The sequence below is a fragment of the Dermacentor silvarum genome, chromosome 2 (assembly GCF_013339745.2).
Source record: "Dermacentor silvarum isolate Dsil-2018 chromosome 2, BIME_Dsil_1.4, whole genome shotgun sequence".
Taxonomy (NCBI): Eukaryota; Metazoa; Arthropoda; class Arachnida; order Ixodida; family Ixodidae; genus Dermacentor; species Dermacentor silvarum.
In genome coordinates this window covers 155391854-155411853 of record NC_051155.1, presented here as the reverse complement: position 1 = coordinate 155411853, position 20000 = coordinate 155391854, and the positions used below count along the sequence as shown (strand labels likewise).

At 47.4% G+C, this 20000-nt stretch overlaps 1 protein-coding gene across 1 annotated transcript in view; it reads right to left on the bottom strand.

Moving 5' to 3' along the window:
- Nucleotides 1-2727: 2727 nt before the first annotated feature.
- Nucleotides 2728-20000, bottom strand: part of LOC119440490 (hemocytin-like) — a 122921-nt gene continuing 105648 nt past the window's right edge. The window contains exons 61-73 of the mRNA XM_049662939.1: nucleotides 18590-18760; nucleotides 17400-17425; nucleotides 15939-16107; nucleotides 15683-15790; nucleotides 10728-10928; nucleotides 9612-9709; nucleotides 9185-9301; nucleotides 8417-8635; nucleotides 7576-7668; nucleotides 5513-5641; nucleotides 5369-5423; nucleotides 4104-4256; nucleotides 2728-3104 (exon numbers count right to left, since the gene is read on the bottom strand). Coding sequence (XP_049518896.1) covers nucleotides 2905-3104; nucleotides 4104-4256; nucleotides 5369-5423; nucleotides 5513-5641; nucleotides 7576-7668; nucleotides 8417-8635; nucleotides 9185-9301; nucleotides 9612-9709; nucleotides 10728-10928; nucleotides 15683-15790; nucleotides 15939-16107; nucleotides 17400-17425; nucleotides 18590-18760 — 1739 coding nt within the window. The 3' untranslated portion in view covers nucleotides 2728-2904. The remainder of the gene's footprint in view (nucleotides 3105-4103; nucleotides 4257-5368; nucleotides 5424-5512; nucleotides 5642-7575; nucleotides 7669-8416; nucleotides 8636-9184; nucleotides 9302-9611; nucleotides 9710-10727; nucleotides 10929-15682; nucleotides 15791-15938; nucleotides 16108-17399; nucleotides 17426-18589; nucleotides 18761-20000) is intronic.

Genomic DNA, 20000 nt, shown 5'->3' with positions numbered 1-20000 from the left:
CCTATTGCGTGACGTAGTGTGCGCCTGATAAGGGGAAAGGGTTGGCGCCCATCGACGCAACCCCGCTCGTGCCACTGCTCACGCGTTCGCCGTCGTCTTCTTTCACAGCTGGCTCCGTTGCCGCTCATCATTCCAGCGTAGAATTATCTTCTGTCGTCGTAATGGGAAGGCCGCGTTTACGGAGGTATGAGCCACATCCTTAAGGGGGTATATCCGTCTTACGTGACGGACAGATTTAATATCAGAGGTGATACGCGAATTTGTGCGCGTACTTATCGTCATGATGACCACCGATCAGGACAATAAATATGTTCGTACCTTAGTTCAAAATTCTGTCACCTCTGTGTCATGCGCTAAACTGCTTCGCTGGTCATCTACCTTCACAGAATGGAATGGCTCATGAATTTCTTCACGTTGCTCTACAATTTTCTCATTGATACTGTTAATCTAATTATTATATTTCAGAAGTTGGTTAATTAATGAAAACTAATTATGTAATTAGGCGGAATGCAAGAAAAATAAGCTGAGTACTCCAAGCGACGGATTACCTTGGTTCTGTCCTAGCTGCTACGTGGCATTAGCATATTTTAAAAGTTCGGCTCAAGTTACGTGGGACATCCGGTATGCAGATATGTATGTTTTGCTACATTTTCACATTATTTCATATCAGAGATGCGCCGTTTCCACAATATTTGAAGGTAACAGCGATCTGTGGCTGTAGATGTTGATGTAAATAAATGCACCGCTTTGGTAAATCCGACGCGGAAGGCTGCGCTCGAAGACTTCTTGAATATGCGAAATCTCTTAAGAATGTGTAAAAGGAATACAAAAAGCGAAGTGCAAGTGCAGAAATCAGCAACGACAAACTCCAAGGCAACAGCGTCGGCAGACGGAGCTCAGCGGGCCTTTAGGCCGCACTGTTAGGACAACAGCGCACTCAGGCCTGCTCCCTCAGCAATCGGTGTGCGCTACATGGATTCCAGGAACGAAATGCTGCCCCGGAGAAGTCAATAATGATTAATCGCGATCCACGAAACGCAACACCGACGCACAATCAACATGGGCGCAAGTACACGCCAACTAGCGAAAGCCTTGGCACCCCTCCAAAACGTTTCCAGCGTCGTGCGGCAGAGGGCAGCACAGAAAAAATGGAAAAGGCGGATTGGAGGAATTGAATTCTTTAACTCAGCCACTCCAGGAGTGGGAATGGCCCATCTCTCATCCTGAGGAGTTAAAAATAGGAATTGACGAGGATTTCTACTCTCCGGAATGGAGTGGGGATGGAATGAAGGGCGCCACTCCGCCACTAATTACGCCCATATTGTTAATTTAGCTATTATGTGACTAATTATCGCTTCTTGTAATCACCGGCGAAGCCGCCTTTCAGACACCGCTGCCTCGCGCGAGCCTTGATTAGTCCAAGCGAACTCGCCTCATTTCCCAAAAGCTGGCCGTACGGTGGCTTTTCCTCAACATGTCTATATCTACAGTGGTGCACCCTTTACAGGAGTATAGTGCAATGCGGTAAATTTTTTACTGCCTTGGCGCTAATTACGCCCGTACCGTTAACTTTACATGCTCTCCACTAATTATCGCGTTTTGTGTTGTTAAGACCTACATTAATACTATTTGCCGACTCACTACAATGTTCTGGAGGAGCTAAAGGGGCGGTTTTTCTTTCTGAATGTGATTACAAGGTACCCAGATACACTTAACCCATGTGAAGTCAGTTAAGACCTTGTATTCTAAAAAGTTGTGGCCTGCAGTGTTAGGCGGGCTGCAAATGTAGCGAGCGTCGCCCTATAGTTGCATTCGCAGCCGCTGCGCTGGCCCGGACTGTACTCCCGGACGGGGATGGGACGCGTTGGCGTCTACGGTCGACGGCGTTCTTGGGTCGTTCCTGGCGCTTTTTCGAAGCCGATTCCCGACAACCGTCCCCGGTTGGTGGCGCTGCGGTGGATCACGCCGTCTTCGATGCACACGGCCGGCCGCACTGTGAGTGTCGTTTTATTCAGTGGCCGTATTGTCACACTCATTCACTGTAGATGGTGTCCCCTTTCTTCGGAATTCCCTGCAGGACGAAACGGTGCATGCCGACAAGAGACACGCGCAGATAACTGCGGCGACGAACGCCCCTCGCAACCGTCGGCCCGGGTAGCCCAGGTGGTGGAGAAACGCGACACAGGCACACAGCGCCATCACCGACTACAGCATCTAACTACGGTGAGCTAGATAATCTAATCACAAAGTTCTCGAGTGAGAAAGACCCTTTTCGCCGCGATACCGTGGGCGTCGCCATGTTTGATGACGTGGGAGCACGTCGATTGCTTGCCTCAGCTGGGGATGTGCATAATGTTTGTCAAGGTTGAAAAGTAAGGCGAACACACCAAACAAAATCGCCTGTTCGCAGGTGCTATATTCGATCGGAGCAAATTGGGAAAGCGCACGTTCGATTCAATTATGGATGTTGCGCCAATAATGCTTGCTGCCTTGGCAGCGGTGACTTGACGAATACGTTTGGTGGTCGTTCACATTTTATATCTGCTCGCAACAAGATATTCTCTACACTCTGTTTTAAACGTGCCTGACGCCGACCAACAGTTCATGTCATGCATTGTGTTTGGCGACAGACACCGTAGAATCTTGATTTCGGCCTGGGGCCGCTAAATACCTGCTCGCAGGCCGCATGCCACCCACGGGTCGTTGTGGCGCAGGCCTGCGTTACGCCATTTATAAATCTGAACTTTATTGACGTGACAAATATGTTTATTGACGTGACAAACGATGCTTAGATGATAGCTTTTGAAGGTCCTGCCATTACTTTCATTCCACAGGAGCAACGACGTTATGATGGTGGTGTACACACATTCTCATGCTCGGGCGTTGCCCGGTGGCGTGCCCACATTAAAGTGGTATGGGCACTTTTATGCCGCCTGAAGGATCCCGCGACTCCCCACACGGGGTGCAGCTGCACGCCGTCGGGTTCTGGTAGTCCTTCTGGATGCGGTGGGTTTTCTGGTCTTTCTCACACGTTAGCGTCACTTTTCTCGGCACGGATTTCGTGATGGTGCAACAGCTGCACCTCGACGTGAAGTTGTTTGTCTCTGCAAAAGAGACAATGAAACACACAGCACGATTTGTCTTCCAAGCTGTTCAATAACACTTCATATGACCGAATAATCAAACTAGCTGGTCTCATTAGGCACAGTGCGCAAGCTCGGATCGGCCGTACGGGAGCATGGCTGAATCCCAGATTATCCTGACCAGCGTCAAAAGTTAATAGTGTACCGCGATACCTTTGTGGACATAGCGTATGCCATGACGTGTGCTCTTACAATGGTGGTTATAAATACCCCACACTACGTGTCCATGACTCTCCTCGGTTAGTGGTTGTGTAAACATCCTTCCTAAATTTTGAAACGTAAAGCTCGGCTGCGTGTTACTGGATGCCGCCAAGCAAAAGAAAGCTATCGTAACTGTCCGTAAAAAGAAAACAAATGTTAAAGTAACTTCCTTTTGACAAGTATATAAGCGCACATAACCTTTAGTAGAGTACACCGAAATAAGACACTGCACTACACCTAATTAAGGTCCTCAGCCACACTCCCAATATGACCCCTAGTGGTGAAACCATGCACACTTTATGAGCCAAAATCGTGAGGGTGTGTTCTTTTAGGCGGGTATGGCATTTGGAACCCTTCCTTTTTAGCAGACGAAATGAGGAGAACCAAGACAGAAAACGTTCATGCTTCTGCACACAGGTGGCACATTAGTTATTTGACCCTTGCAAACAGGTCAGATTGGCACCCGATGCTTGAAGTACAATTTAGTAATTCGCATGAGCGAAGAAATATGGACACTGAACAGTGTACGAAGCCCTTAGTGTAGAAACCAAAGTGCTATCATCACACACGCAATTATCCGGGGCACTCGCTCGTGATCAACGAGTTAGAGCGTCAGCACTTAACACAAGAGGTGACAGAAACAAGCTCGTGAGGAAGGGGAAGTTGTGGGGAAGGGGAAGTAAAAAAGGCCGCCAAGGCTTACATTCAACGACAACGGAACTACATTGACAATGCGGAATCGCAGACGCGTCAACTTACCCGGATTGTAAACAGTGCTCGAAGTGCATTGCCCACGACATTCGGCCAGACCTGGTATGGCGTCGGTGTTTGAACAGAACCCGTGGTTGGGGTCATTCAGGAAGAAGTACTGCACCGTCTGTTGTTCTTTTAGTATGCGAGGTGCACAGGGACCTGCGTAAAAAAAGAGCGCCTGTCGTTAACAAGACGCCTTATGTTCTTTATGGTAGAATGTTATTCATGCACTAGTGCACTTTTTGAAATGCACTGGCCCTAGTGACGTCTGTAGTTCTTCTATTCATCCTCTCGCGTGCAAGCTAGCTGTGTTCATTCTCTCTCTCTTTCTCTCTCTCTCCTTTCCTCTTTCTAGTCCCACTTTTTCTTATCCACAGTGTAGAGTAGCAAACCGGATGCTCGTCTGCTTGACCTCCCTGCTCTGCCTCTCCTTGCTTTTTTTTCTCTCTCTTTATGTGCAATGATCGTGTGCCTCTGCTCTCTCTCTATCTCTCTACTTTCTTCTTGTCGTTCTACCTCCCCTCCCATCCAACTGTGTTAGGGAGTAAACCAGATTGTTTGTTCTGATTAACGTCCCTGGTTTTGTCTTTTCTTTCGGCTCCCTTTCTAAGAAGTCGCTAAAAGAGACGATATCGACCGTAGACCTATAAGAAACGAAAATATAAAATGACCCCTTGTGCTGTTGTCACGTATTGTACTACTGCGGCGATGATGAAGTTGTTAAAGAAAACGTTGCGCTTACTGATGCTTTCTCTTTAACTCTAGTTTCCCAACGGAATCGCAAATAAACAGTGGTCGTATGCCGGTCTCGTCATCGGAGAAACGAGTTGCCGCAAGGACGTGGACTAATTTATCTACCCGTTGGCAACTGCATTAGTCCTGCCGAACCAGGCAAACAAAGATACCGAGTGTTTGACTGAACGATGGCGACAAAAAAGGAGAAGAAATTCTGAAATTTGAGCAAGAAAAAATCTGTACTTCTTGAAGTAGTTAGAATAAAAAAGCAAACCACTGTATGTTACCGCATTACTTTCTTCGCTTCACTCTCATTATTGCGCGTATGCCTGTACTGAACCACACTGCAGAATCTCGTAAAGAGGCGGCAGCATGTGTAATCAAACAAACACAAACAAACAAACAATTCGAAAATAAAAAGGCTAAATCTTTCTCTCGTCTTTTGTGAGCGGGAAGGCAAAAATAAGAGAGCTTTCAATTAGCGAAAAGCACCACACTCTGCCTGCCAGAGAAAACAAAGAGAAAGGACAGATCACCTGGTGTAACTTGACACTTCTGGCAGCATCCGGTCTCATCGCGCACGATGCTGTTCTGCAAAGTTAAAAACCGACATTTTCAATGGTTCATGCCAACAAGTCGGTCAACGTGTGCCGCCAAATTCTCATATGAAGTGCGCTTACTCTTGGGCAGTTGGATGGCAGCGGCGGGCACGGCCTGAGCGTGTACTTCATTTCCACGGCGCCATGGTCATTGCGGACGCATTTGACTTCGAAGCATGGCCTGACATTGGACACCCATGTCTCGCCGACCTGGATGATGCAGATGGGGCAGGGTATTATTCTATTTTGATTGCAGATATGTGCTCAGGATGTAAAACAAGGCACAAGCAGTGGGAACGCGACGGGAGTGGTAAACCGAGTAAGTTAACAGCAAGTGTGCACCTACATCAAAGGCAGCACAAGCTACAAAAGAAATACACGCGGCTTCTCCGGACTCAAAGCATTGCTGGTGGAAACAAACTCGTCACATAGTTCAGGGAGCGAACCCGGTACCACTGCCTGTCCGGAGAGCTCGTTCTGCCAAATGAGCAACCACGGATTCAGCAGTTGGCAGCGCGAAGGTGAAATAAGAACTCGAAACAATTTTCGCGGAGGACGTGTGTAATTTCCTCCTATCTTCGTGACGCGATCGTACGGATGGTAGCTATCTCTTTAGTGAGATAATAGGCGTTCCAGGTCGCTTGTGATGTACGTGCGGGAGCATCTTCATGATGTTAGATAGGAAATTTCTTATCACTTTCGCTCGTTAAATTCATTTCATACCACCCATTTCTCTGCTAAATAGATGCAAGTGAAAGCAAAAATTTTCAATCACAAAGAGTATGCTTTCACACCGCCGTTTGAGGCATCGGTGTCACCAACGTTCACGGAAGCAATTGATTTATTATCATTGTGCCCGGATCTCAGTGAACAAACTTCCTTATCTGTGCTGATACTTGTTTTGCTTTCACAGGCTGCCATTGTTTGATCCCTCATAGCGGCCATACTGACACGCACAGTTCTTATTGGTAAATGTCGCTCGATCTTGAGTATGACCGATTAGAAAAATGTCGCCAGCAACGTTTGAATATGTAGAAGCAGTATACCGTGTGCGAGATCAGTTCTCTAACGGCTACCTGTCCAGTGTTGTACGATCAGGCGTTTACCCCGCGAAACCAGTCGCTCACAGAGAACGCGACAATTGCAAACGAGCCAACGCCCTCGTCAGACAGTTCCAACTGCGTGGATTTGTGGCAACCAGTTGGACACCGTCAAACGGGTTTGGGTAATTTGCAAAGGGACATTCCTTCAAACGATCTCGTGGTGCCTTTCTCTCCCGTTGGTGACCTGTGTGCCTTTGGCTTTTCCCTCCCATCCCGGGGCGACTAAGAAAAGAGCGAACCGGATGTAGACATCTTTCTCGCATACCACCGAGCCCAAAAGCCACGTCCGTGTCGAAAACGGGGTCATTGTGCGTTTTTTTTTCCGTGTTCATGCACAGTGACATGCGTGTGTTTTGGGCCAAGCTATCCTCGGAGGAAAAGGGGCTAAAACCTCCAGATTGGCCGAGGCTGATGTCACCCATCTCCTGACACCGGATTGGGGGAAGGTGACGTGGCCATGACGACGGAGAAGTTAAAAGACGAGACGGACGCACGCTCGATCTTGTACAAAATGTGAACGTAAACGTGGGGTCTAAAACGACCTGAATGTTAGTCAAGGCCAACTATCCTTACTGCACCATGGCGCCTGAACTTCCCACATCTTTGGACACCCAGGTCCAACACCGGCATCTGTCTTTTTTTTTTTTTGCAAAACATGAAAAAGCTGGCTGGCTTCAAATTCCGTGATATCTACGTGCTGACATCTTAATTTTTAATAAAGGACCCGTACACACGAATTGCTTCTGCCGGTCGGCTGAAATAAGAGTATTCATTTCAGCATACACAATGATTGATTTACGTCGAAAAAAAAACAGCTAAACTTGTGATTGAGCAAGGGTCTGTATATAGACACGCAGGTCGATACGATACACAAGTCGCAAAAGTATTAACCGTTCTCTGCAGAACACTTATATCATTCAACAAAAGCGAGCATGCTTCACATTACGTAGATGTCAACTGGAGTTTAGTTTATTTGAGGAGCAATCAAGTGCTGCTTCCATTTACGGCGCGTTTCGAAGGCCTGGTTACCATAGTCCTCACCTGGTACAGTTTACCGCCTTCATCGCAGTACTCGCGTACACAACGTCCACAGCAATCTCCGGAGCCTGGAGCAGGTTCTACAAACTTTTCACTCTGAAAAAGAGAAAAAAAAAACAGAAAGAAGAAGAAAGTAAGAAATATTACTACCTCCAAGCTTCACTCCAAGTGCTTGGGCACGTAGCGCAGCACGTGCTGTTGCCATTGGAATAAGAGGCCGCGAACTGCAATAATGAGCGGAAGCAAAGTTCCAAATTTTGTGTTTCGACTTCTCTAAAATTTTCCGATCTTCGTAAAGTATGCTAAATATTTTGAAAGCCTAAATAAGAATCTGCTACCAACAATAGTCTTAGAATAGTCTATGAGTCTTAGAATAGTCTTTGAGTCTTAGAAATACAAAAAAAAAAAAAAATCTTGGTCGAATCATTTAAGTAAATGCAGCTGGTCGATAATATGAATTTTACACGCATTTAAATGAATAGTGCATACATTATCCGCTCTAACTTTATGGGAAACAGGAAATATAACAGGTCAAGTTTCCTGTTAAATAGTGGAGTTTATTGCAGAAATAGCGCAGTAGCTTGTTGCATATTGCAATGTTGTATTTATTCTGTTCATTGTAGTTATGGCGCTTTGTACGACTTAAGCTTTTTCTGTACACCTCCATCGTAAAGTTATTTTTCTTGAACGCGCGCATTAACAGGAGGTCTCACACTCAATGCTCTATTTATGAGACCTCCTCCCGCATTGATGTCTTCTTCGAATTTGTCTTAGGTTTATGAGGATAAACATTGGATTGAACAGGGAACAGCCGTGAGTAGAACGCGGACATAGATTCACGCACCGGGTGGCAGGTGTTGTTGCAGATCTGCGTGAGCACCACCTTGACGGCCTCGCCGGTGGTGGGCGACCTTTCGCAGCGGTACGAACGGCACTTGCCGTCCGCGGGCTCCTCCCAGGCCTCGCCGATGGATCGTGTCTGGCCGCCGCCCCGGCATGCGGTGCGACGCTCCTCCGGGCAGCACACGCCAACGTTGCGCGAGGACGCCGAGTACTCGTAGTCCTGTGCGATGACAGGGCACGTTGCTGCTGTTTATGAGTGCTTGCGAATGTTACGATCCGCACACAAAGAACCTCTCCAGTGTGTTTTAACTAGACAGATCCATAAGCTGCGATATTTTTGTCTGCGTGTATGGTTTTCCTTGATTCCGCGCAGTGCAGAAAAAAGACCTGGTTAACCTCCCTGCCTTTCCTCTCTCTCTCTCTCTCTCTCTGTTACGAACTTTAGCTGCCCTAACCTATTTTACCAATGTCGCAACGACGACTTTTCAATGACATAAACGTCATGGTTTCACAGAGGTCATTGCTCTATAGCAATGTAAGGCTTCTTAAAAAAAAAAAAGTAAGGTACTTTAGAGTAGCGTACACTTTCGTCGGCAGCTTAAACCCGGTTTTTAACTGCATCGAAAGTAACTCCACCGATGCTATCGACATTTTTTTTTTCTAAAGTCGACGACAACCTGCAAGTACATAACGAATGTTTGGAGCTCAGGCATGAAATTATGCTGTAGCTTTTAGTTAATACGAAGGTTAAAACAAGCAATGCACTGACCTCACTGTCTTTCTGATGGCTGGGGCACACTTTGACTCTGCAGCTATACTGGTACTGGTGGAAGTGTTCAGTGCACGTGCAGTTGGTGCAGAGTCCGTCCGTCCAGCTTGAGTCCACCTGCACATTGGAAACCACGCAGACAAGTTCACGCCCACTTGTGGTTTCATACGCAGGCATGCTTGCCGCCGCTCTGGTGAGAAATGTTTGTCACTTTGGCCCATCATGCCGATTCGTTGAACTGCTGCACATGTAGCAGACAAATTCCGTTTGTAAACTACATGTATGATGTAGTATGATGAAGCCGACATGATGGGTGCATGAATTTGCGCATTTGCGAAAAAGAAAAAAGGAAGTCACTGCAAGCGTGAAGCACTCTCTTAACTTTGCCTAATACTAGGCAGTCGCCAGCAAAGAAAAGTATACTCACTGGATACATCTTTTGATAGCGCTGCTCGGGATGAAGCTGAACCTGCATGCCGTTCACAACCCTGTAGCGGTGGATGTAGGCGCATTTATTCTTGGGCACTGCAACGAATAAATGATAATGCGGAGAGCGTGAGGTTTGTTGGGAGTTTTATAACGCGATGCAGCCTCATTTGTTACGATTGGATCAAAAAATTATAATACGCGCCTTTCCTCTACCTTACCGCACTAGCTGTCACATTTTATATGACATTAAATAACATTCTTAAGGGTCTAGTTACGTTTACGGCAAGATCTGTGCTGCCCGTCGCTACATAAGCCTTGAGAAGCGAGTATTTAGAAGATGCGCCACTAAAGGCAAGACGAACGAAACAACAATTGAACGACCGGGAAGTTAGCTGTAAACAACTCAATTCAGCTTCGTTCTCAACACCAGCCCATGTGCGGACTACGATACACCGATTTCAAAAATGACGGCTGACATATCCAGCAGAGGTGTGAATATTCGACGAGAGTTGCGGCAAATCAGCGCGGAGTAAAACATTGTCCTTTTCGACATCAGTAGTTCAAGCTCCCGACCCTTCCAGAACCTCTTAACTTGTCTACTATATTTCTCTACTTCAGATCAGCTATCGCCACGGTTAGGTTTTCCACAGCAACGATGACGAATGATACAGCGGTTATTGGAAACAGTTGCCAATAAAGCGACCTTCCGGCACATTTTGAAAGCAGAAAACAAAAAGGAAAAAAAGTTTAAATTTCGCCCAATGGCAAATCAGTGATGGCGATGGCTAGCGCATTGCTATGATCATTATAGCTTTTTACCGTTTTGTCTATGTATCAGCTGCAGAAAACGTTAGCTGCAGCGCGCGCGCACTAGAGAGAGAATGATTGTGGGGCGTTAGCAAGCAACCTGCTCAGGAAAAGCACGAATTCCTCCTATTCTGCGCTTCAAATTAAACTGTTTTATTCGCTTACGGTATAGCGACAGTTGCTGGTACGCTAATACGGGTAGGGTCTACGATAAAAAAAACCTACAACCTATACGGCTATGCCGTGAACGCAGCTCAAGGTTATCGGCGTAGACAGAATGAGCGTTTCAGAGCGAACATCGACGTACTGCACTTGTAGATGGTGCAGCACTCTCCTGGCGCGTTCTCCAGCTCAGTCTCAGGCGGACACGCGGGTATCTCGGGGCACTTGTTTAGGTTGCACCTCACGGACACCTTGTTGCAGCAACCTTTTTGCTCCACAAACGCCTCCAGTCCCGGGTCGAGGGTGACGGGCCAATGCAGCGGCGGACACATCTTCGGGTCGCACTCTGCGAGGGGGATAAGGAAAACGACGGGAAGGTTCACATAATGGTTTCCTTTGTGTTTTTTTTTCACTGACTGCCAAGGTGTGAATCAAGAGGAAATCGCAAGTATAGTGAAACAAAAGGTCAGCGTCCAAAGTGTGACTATACAACAAGGGTGGTAGGAATGCTCTGACGCGGTACATAAATATGAAAATTATGCAGATAAAACGCATATGTGTGAATACATGCGAAGATTGAGTCAAGCGGTGTGTAATAAATCCTATAAAACCAACCGCGATGCCTATTATTGTGTTTACTTTCACCCTATGCAAGGAAGGAAGGAAGGAAGGAAGGAAGGAAGGAAGGAGGAATAGACGGAAAGACATGGAGGTTAGCCAGTTCTCAGACCGGCTGGCTACCCTGTGCTGGGGAAAGGGTGTAAGGGGAATAAAGGATAATAAAAAAAGATGTTACAAAAAAACGAAAGAAGAGCAAAAAAAAAGGGGGGGGGACGAAAGGCGAATACGGCACTGCTTAAAGTCTGTCTCTAAGACCAGTTCTCCTCAAGAAGCGCAACAACGCTTCCAAATCCTTCAATACTGAGGACGGTCTCGGCCAGTGTCCCATAACCCTTTCCTTCGACAAAGGGCGTTTGTCAAGTCTATCTAACACTCTTGAAAGTTCTTTCCTGGGTGCACTGAAGCGGGGACACTCACAGAGATGGTGGGCGATTGCTTCCTCGCAACGTGCTGCAGATCATATTGAGTATAGCGTGACGGTGCGTCGACTTGGCTTCCTCGTTTTTGCGAACAAACGCACTCACCTTTTACCTCTCCAGAGACGAGACCATCTAACCCTCCGTGTGCGAGTCACGCATGCGCCGTCGTTGCCGTGACAACACTACGGTGGCGACGACGCGAACGCGCCTCGAGTGTCCGTATAATTGTCATCGCAAAAATTAATCTACAGTATTGTGCACTATGCTGGCAGTAGCAAGCGTCTCGTGGTCTCTTTGGTATAGAAGAATATACGTCGCAGTATAGAGTACTTAAGCAGTGGCGTACAAACACACAGAGACATTCATGCAGCGAATCTTTCCATTTTGGCAAAATAAAACAAAAATAATATAAAAAACAGGGACCTAAGCAATGCAATAACGTGTTGCCGTACAAACCGGCAAACCGTAGTGCTAAAATTGTATTTATGCAGCTCGAAGGGCATGTTTAGTAATATGCGCAATTGAGTTCTACAACAAAAAGCTGCACGCCTTTACGAGAGGCACCGCAAGCCGCGGATAAATTCAGATAAATTTAAACCACACGGCGTTCTTAAAGAGTGCACGGGCGTTTTGGCATTAAGCTCTCGTAGAAAGGAGTCCGCTGGTAGCATAAATCGACCCCATGCACGACGTCGTGCTCGGCGGAAAGACTGTTTTAAGAAGATTGGTTCGCCCTTTGTTGATCTTCTGTGACATCCAACAACTCGTTTATGCGTTAGGTGTCTAGCTTGACGTACTTCATGCTCAGTCCAGCGTCTTCGAAGTAAAACTACTGGACGGATTACACTCTAATGTTAGGGCAATGTCGGAATAGATGCGAGGCCACCCATCCATAGAAGGCACGTTCCTCTACTACACACCCCAGAGAGTGACCGTCATATGGGTGTACGTCACTGATCATAACCTGTTTATCATAACGGGTTTATCATAACCGGTTTATCATAACCTGTTTAGCCGAATGCAGATAGTTTAGTGTGCGCTGTGTTCTCGCCGCTTAGTTCGCGTTGAAGCGAGAGGCAGCACGAAGGTCGATTCGCTCGCTGCTGCGAGCCCTTTCTTGAAAGCGATCGTCTTGCGTGACGGACGGAGGGAGGGACGGACGGGTTTCCTCGTTGGGTAAGCACAGAGATGTTTACGAATTTAAAATCTCTACATTGCCGCGGTTATTACCAGGGAAATAGACTTCACCTCTCTAAGCATCATATTGCAGTGAAGCACACTTTCTGAAAAGGCGAGCGTTGACAAAAGTTTAAAATTTGAAAAAACGGTCTTCGTAAGTGAGATATTTGTTCGCATTATAAAGTAAAAAAACACGATATATTAATGATTTTTTAACGTGGCGGGTAATGAAGACAAAAAATTGCAGTTTCACCCGAATGGCGAAGCATTAATATCGTTAGCAAAGCATTAGTGTGGTAGGAGGACGCCAGTTAATGTTTGTGCTCGGTGTGCGGGGCCGAGAGATGAAATGCGCGGGCTTTTCCGTGCTTGTGTTCGGCGTGCGGGGCCGAAAAGCGCGGGAGTGAGCGTCGCTGGTGCGCGTGGACGGCGCGCGTGCCGGGAGAGACCATCTAGAACGACGGGGCAGCCAGGCTGACAGAACGGGCAGTGCAGCGAGATGGAGCGGACCGAACGCCGGCCCACGTCCCGGCATCCCGGTCCTGCACTGTGAACTGGGCACCGCCCCGGCTTCTACCATCGACGCGGGTCCTGCGGAGCTGGGCCTCGTTCCCGCTCGCACGACCGCTGCCGTGCTGCCGGGCTCGGGCCACGACCCAGAGCCCCCTGGTCCTGTTCCACAAACCGGGCGCCGCCCCGGCTTCTACCATCGACGCGGGTCCTGCGGAGCTGAGCCTCGTTCCCGCTCGCACGACCGCTGCCGTGTTCCAGGCTCGGGCTACGTCCCGGAGTCCTGGTCCTGTTCCGCAAACCGGGCGCCGCCCCGGCTTCTACCCCACGGCTGTGCTGGGCTTCGTCCCGGCTCTCATCCCACCACTACGGTGCCGAGCTCGGGCTATAACCCAGAGCTAACGCTCCGGAACCGGGCTACGTCCTGGAGCCATCCTGAGCTTCAACCGCCGCCCGTATACCCACCGCCGCCAGAGCCAAGTCCGCCGAGCCGTCACCTCGAGACCGGACTCCTGTGAAGAACTGTGAGTGCTCGAGCGTGACACTTAACCAGCTTATCTGTATAGTTCATGTTCATGTATTGTCCCACGTGCCGTTCGTGTCATAAATACGTCTCTTTGTGTCTCTGGTTGCCTTCTTGTGCGTCTGGCTAACCTGCGCCCACACTTAATCATCACAATTAGACTACACCAAGCAAGATTCATAGTATTATCAGTCTCATAAATTGGGTTAAACATTCCCTTGCTAATTAAATTAACAAACATGGTGCCAAGCGCATACAGGAAAACGTGAACCGATCTCACATCTCGATGATCACGAAGACTCGATGCGACAACGCTGGCGTGATGAAGAGAACCGGCAGCGGGAAGCGAACGCTTTTGTGCTGCTCTCACTTCACCGCATCTCCAAAACTTGAGAACACGCGACCACCAAAACTCACCATACGAACGCACGAACTACCAGCCATCTCGGCCCGCCCTTAGCCTTGGAACCCACCGTAGATTATCTCCAAAATACGGCGCGTGAGCCACGTATGCACTCAGCTGCGCGGAAAGCCATGCGATGCCATGCCAAGGCTGGGTTATAGGAGGAGACGTGTGCGTGCGTGCGTGTGCTCACACACGCACACACACACACACACACACACACGCACACACGCACACACACACACACACACGCACACACCACACACACACACACACACACACACACACACACACACACACACACACACACACACACACACACACACACACACACACACACGAGGGCGCACATAAATTACACCGCGCCTTTTGTTAAGCGGAGTTGCTGACTATAGTGAGTACCACAGACGTCTTGAACGCATCATGGTTTCAGAGGCCGCATGCGCATACCTACTCCTATCCGCAGGAAGCATTTACTTCCTCATTACCGCGCAGCCACGGACGCGCGAAGGCGAGCTTCCTGGTTCTTTTTTTTTTCGAACGGCCGGCGCCGCCGCGGATGCGCGGAGGCGAGCGCCATCTGGTGGTGCTGCAAGGAACCCAGCTACGCCTGGCGCGCGTACTACGCTCTGATTGGGTGGCCTATTCGGAAAGGGAACAGCCAGGCCGCAGGCACAGTCCCGAAACCCGGCGAGCTTCGCAAAGCTTCACTTTTAAAAAACGCTCACTAGAAAACTATGGCCGGCACTCGTTTCTTCGGAACCCACACCGGCGGCCACGACACAGGCACATCAGTCATCATCATCATCAGCCTATATTTATGTCCACTGCAGGATGAAGGCCTCTCCCTGCGATGTCCAATTTCTCCTGTCTTACGCTAGCTGATTCCAACTTGCGCCTGCAAATTTCTTAACTTCATCACCCCACCTAGTTTTCTGCCGTCCTCGACCGCACTTCCCTTCTCTTCGTATCCATTCTGTAACTCTAATTGTCCACCGGTTATCCATCCTACACATTACATGCCTGCCCAGCTCCATTTTTTCTTCTTAATGTCAACATCAGTACATCTTAAGTAACATCAGTACTGCTTCGTAGAAACCACGCGGGTTCGACTGCAACACCAGATGCAGTAGGGTTAAAGAAGAGTTACGGTCGTCCTCCGCGCTTTTACAATAGGCGTAGAGCAGTGGTGCTGTAACTTTACTTGCTTATTCTGCGACTCGGAATCAGAACGTTCACCTTCAGTACCTATGATGCGCGTCTCCTACATCGTTAATATAGCGTAAATAGTAAGCAATGAACAAAAATTAAAGAGGGAGAGACACAGGATGAGAGAGAGAAGAAAACGAAAAAAAAATACGTAAACGAACGCATGCAAGCCAGAGCGGTGACCCGACAGTGAAAACGGGCGTCAATTACGTATACAACATTTCTCGACAACTAACCGCAGACATGGGTTGGGCATCCGGAGCTGTCTGTCTTTATCTTGGTTATGGCACCTGGTGGACATATGACGGGTTCGGGCGCCTTGCAGGAGGATATCAAATTGGCATCTGCAGAAAGGAAGGAAAACAAAATAAGTCCCCTGAGTGTAGCCAAATGCAAGAAAACCAGGCAAGGTGGCATGACGAAGTCCACATTGCGAAACGTTGTGCTGGTAATTAAAAAAAGAGGTGTAAACAACTAAGCGGGCAGAATTACCGCAAAGGTAGGCCTCGCAGCACGTCCCGTTCTGTTTCGGCAGTTGCTGCAGCTTCTCATCATCTCTGCAGATTGGCGGGGGCGGGCAGATGATGCTTCTGCAACGAATCTTCAGATTCTCGCCGCAACCACACGTCTCGCAGGAGCTCACTTGCCACGAGTCGCCGACCTTCGGGGAATCGTTGAAGGCAGTTACGACGAATAATTGTAGAGACACAATAGTGCGCATGCACTGTACGCAGTTATTGCGAAGCTCTGTGAGATCTCTCCACACATCTAATCTGATTCACGCAAGAAGGCGTCATATCGGACGATAAAATCAGAATGTAAAGAACGGAGAGTTGAGAAAGAAAATGTTCAGGTGAACATTATTCGCATCTAGCGCGAGGAAAGGGTTCAAATGCATTGATCATGTTTTAGTAGAATGCCACAGTATCAATTCGGCGATAAATGTGGAAGTAGTGAACTTACAAGATGCCTTAAGTTACAAGGACAACAAGGTAAACGTGAATTAATCTGCGGTGGAGACTAGCAAGACACCATTGAAAGATTGGTGCCGCAAATGTAGGGAAAACGTTCAATGAAGCGAAATTTCTATTTTGAATAGTGTATAGGAGGCATTTAGATATTTATATCTAAACAAGGAAAAATTAAAAGAATGAGTTCGGTGGCATATGCGCCACCACCGAGTTTCAAATTGAATCATCATCCTCGTCAAACGATGCAACGCTACACCGCACGGGAAGGTGCCACCGTCCCTGTCATCTTTCCCTCTGATTTCTTCTCGCTCTTGGCACATGGTGTTCTGCCTGAGCTGTGAGCCTGCGGTGAAGCCGGATTACGGAATCTCGCGTATCCCATATCCTCCTAATACTCCTTGTACAATACATTGCACATTGCCTTCTACATTTTTTATAAGTTCACTCGCAAGTAATTACGCAAAATATTCATTCTGAGTATAAAGTATGGTGCATGCGTAACTGTGAAGATGTAGTTTACTCAAATTCTAGCGATCTGCTTTTGAGGAATTTGACACTCAATTGATGTAGACCTCTGTGTCGTCCCAGATGGCCGAAAGCAAACGTGAGGTGTGTTTCGAAATCACTGAGATTGCGTGAAAAATACCGGACGCGCCAGCAACATGGCAATGTACTACACGTAGTTCCATCTTCATCTCTTTGTTTAAGCAATGAGATACAGTTTTTACAATAGTAAACATGAGGAGATGAGGAGATGTTCACGTACATGGAGATGCAGTTTTTGGCATTTAACCGTGGTATCTTAATTTTAAAAATTGTTTTTCAGGTTCATAACATAACAGTAGACAATAAAAACCACCTTGAGGAGCAATTATATCACATAGGTGTTTCGGGTCTCAGGAGGATATGCAGGGTCAAAAGTTATAATGGAAAGTTGCAGGAAAGAAATAATGAACGGTGAATAACAAGCCTGCTGACTTACCAAGTGTCCCTGATCGTCACAGGCCTCTGTAAAGGGCAAAACCAAAATAAGAGCCTGTTCCTTTTCCTTCTTTCTTTATTTCTTTTTCTTAAATTCTTTTTTATGAGGAATTGAAACTCAATCGCCAGGAAAAACAGTGAAATAACTGAATTAATGCATTGGCTTGAGAAGGACCGTAAATTAAGATTCGGCGCGGTCAAGTGCAAGTACGCACGGTTGCGGCTTAAACACAAGCGATGTAAACTTTTTAAAATGTTTTGTTCTCAGTTGCAGGGCAAGGCTATTACACGAATCTATACGACAGTTAGGCTGTGTGTGCCCGTAGCGATTCAAAGCTCCGTATATGATAAACTTCACGCTTCTCAGTATTAAGAGATCTCAAGTGCCCAAGAACACCACATATACACACAAGTTCACAGACCAGCGGTATACCCTCGGCCAAGCGCGCAGTGCTCTTAACGCATTCGAAAAAGATCGTACGTTTCCCCATAACGCTATCTCAACGCATAACATCTTTACACTTATGCCTTTTTCACGTGACTTACGTGCGACAGGCGTGACAACTGTTGAGAGCAACGTTCCGCGCATGTATGGCGCGTGGACCATCAATCACGCAAATTCAGTCGACGTAGACCAAGCACGCCGTTCGCCGATAAAGCCGGAGATTATCATAAAGTGGAACTAAATATATCGAAGGACAAGCACTTCGGGACTGTTTGTACCAGTTATGGCGATCGTACATCCTTTCGGGCCCTGAATCATGGTTCTGACATCGCGAGAGTAAACGTCGTCACGGCAAACGTCGTCGCTACACCCTCAGGGGCTTATCTTGTCCCACAACAATAACCTTCCTCAATCGTGAGAGCACTTTTGAGCTTGAAAATAGAGTGAAATTTAGGACACGAAGACAATTCTATATTTACAAGAGGGGTCACCGGTATTCCTTTTGTTTTAGGGCGTGTACTAATGAAGCTGTATGCTAAAGCACTGTAAACAACCTTACACCTTTAAGGGTGCGTAAGAATGCAATTGTGTCTACAATTCACACCCTTACACTTTTTCGGGTGTCAATTACTGACCGATTTACACTCTTAAAGGTGTAAATTACTTTACAGTGTGCAGTAAAACTGCAGAATAGCGATGTCTGTCCCCATATGTAGTGCCCTTTTTCCACCGTTTCAGTTCCTCACCGCAGTGCTTAGTGTCGACGCATTCGCCGTTCTTGAGGACAAAGCCGCGTTTGCAGAAGCACGAGTACGTCGGCATCACGGGGCACGCGCTTTCCGGCTCCTTGTAGTTGGCGCATGTCTTGGGGCAGCCGGTGTCGCAGCGCAGCTCCATGTTCTTCGGGCAGCTGAAATCTGGACGCACGGAGGAAACAGAATAGAGCGATGACGCAAGTACACTGTGTGTTAATCGCTGATAATGAAGGAGGACGTTTCCAGTGCACCGAAGGCGTAGAAACACGTTGTTACGTTCTCTGGGTTACGTGGCGCACACTACGCGCAAACAGCAGAAAGCGCACGATCTAAACGTTTTGCGCCTTTAAGTCCCATATGACTAACACGGTCACCCTCAAGGCTATAAAGAAGTAACTGTATTGGACAGCCAGCTCAAATGACATGTACGATTAGTGAAGGCGTTGTTGAAAACTGTGTTGCTGCCCACCGAAATAGTTGACACGAGAGTTTGGTAAGAATAGTTAAAGTTAATTTCATCGAGGTTTTGTCTCGTCCATCGCAGTTATAATGATGTTTAGTTGCCAAAATATAGTCACCAAAAAAGAAAACGTTATCTGCGCCCATCAACGACTCGACTTACGCGTTAGTGTGGTAGCCATGGGATAAACCAAGCGCCTGTTATACACCAATAGGAGTGCTAAAATGTTAAGTGTGTAAGCTTCTAAGTAGCGTTTTAAATGTGATTAGGTCGTTACAGTTGCGCACAGCGTTACGTAACTAAACTGATTTATTTGCTCTTCTACGGATGCGCAGACGGCTTGCCTGCAGCATGGAGACGAAAGCACTCATTTGTCGACCCTCAGGTGTGGCTCTGACAGATTTATCAAACGTGACAGCCGCATTAAACATTAAAGTTTCGAGCAAGTTTCAACCACTAGAGTCGATGCTGTCACGTGTAAAATATGTTCTGTTACAGTTTCTTGCCAGTTTTCTCACTTTATTGCGTATCAGTTTCGGTGTTTCTTTGTCTCGTGCGCTCACGTGGTTTGTCAGGCATTACGCGTGCAGTGCAATACCGTGCTAGTACAGTGGTCACGTGTAAAGTGCCGACTTTGAGTATACCGACGACACCCTCTGGAATCACACAAGCGACCCACTGCTTTTTTTTTCTTTCTTTTTTTTTTTGCCCTACAATTTTGTTTATGCAATGGCACCTTCGACCAACTGTGCCAAGGGGCCATTTGTTCAACTAATGGTTCACAAATTTCCATCAACGGAGATAGATTGAAACTTACGTTTGTGTTAATGGGTGGAATGAAAGCACATTCTATACACTTGAAAAAAAATGCCGCCATGCCTTACTTGCAGTGATTAGCTCACGAGTTACCCAACAATCGCGATAAAAAGCGCAGCGCGTTGT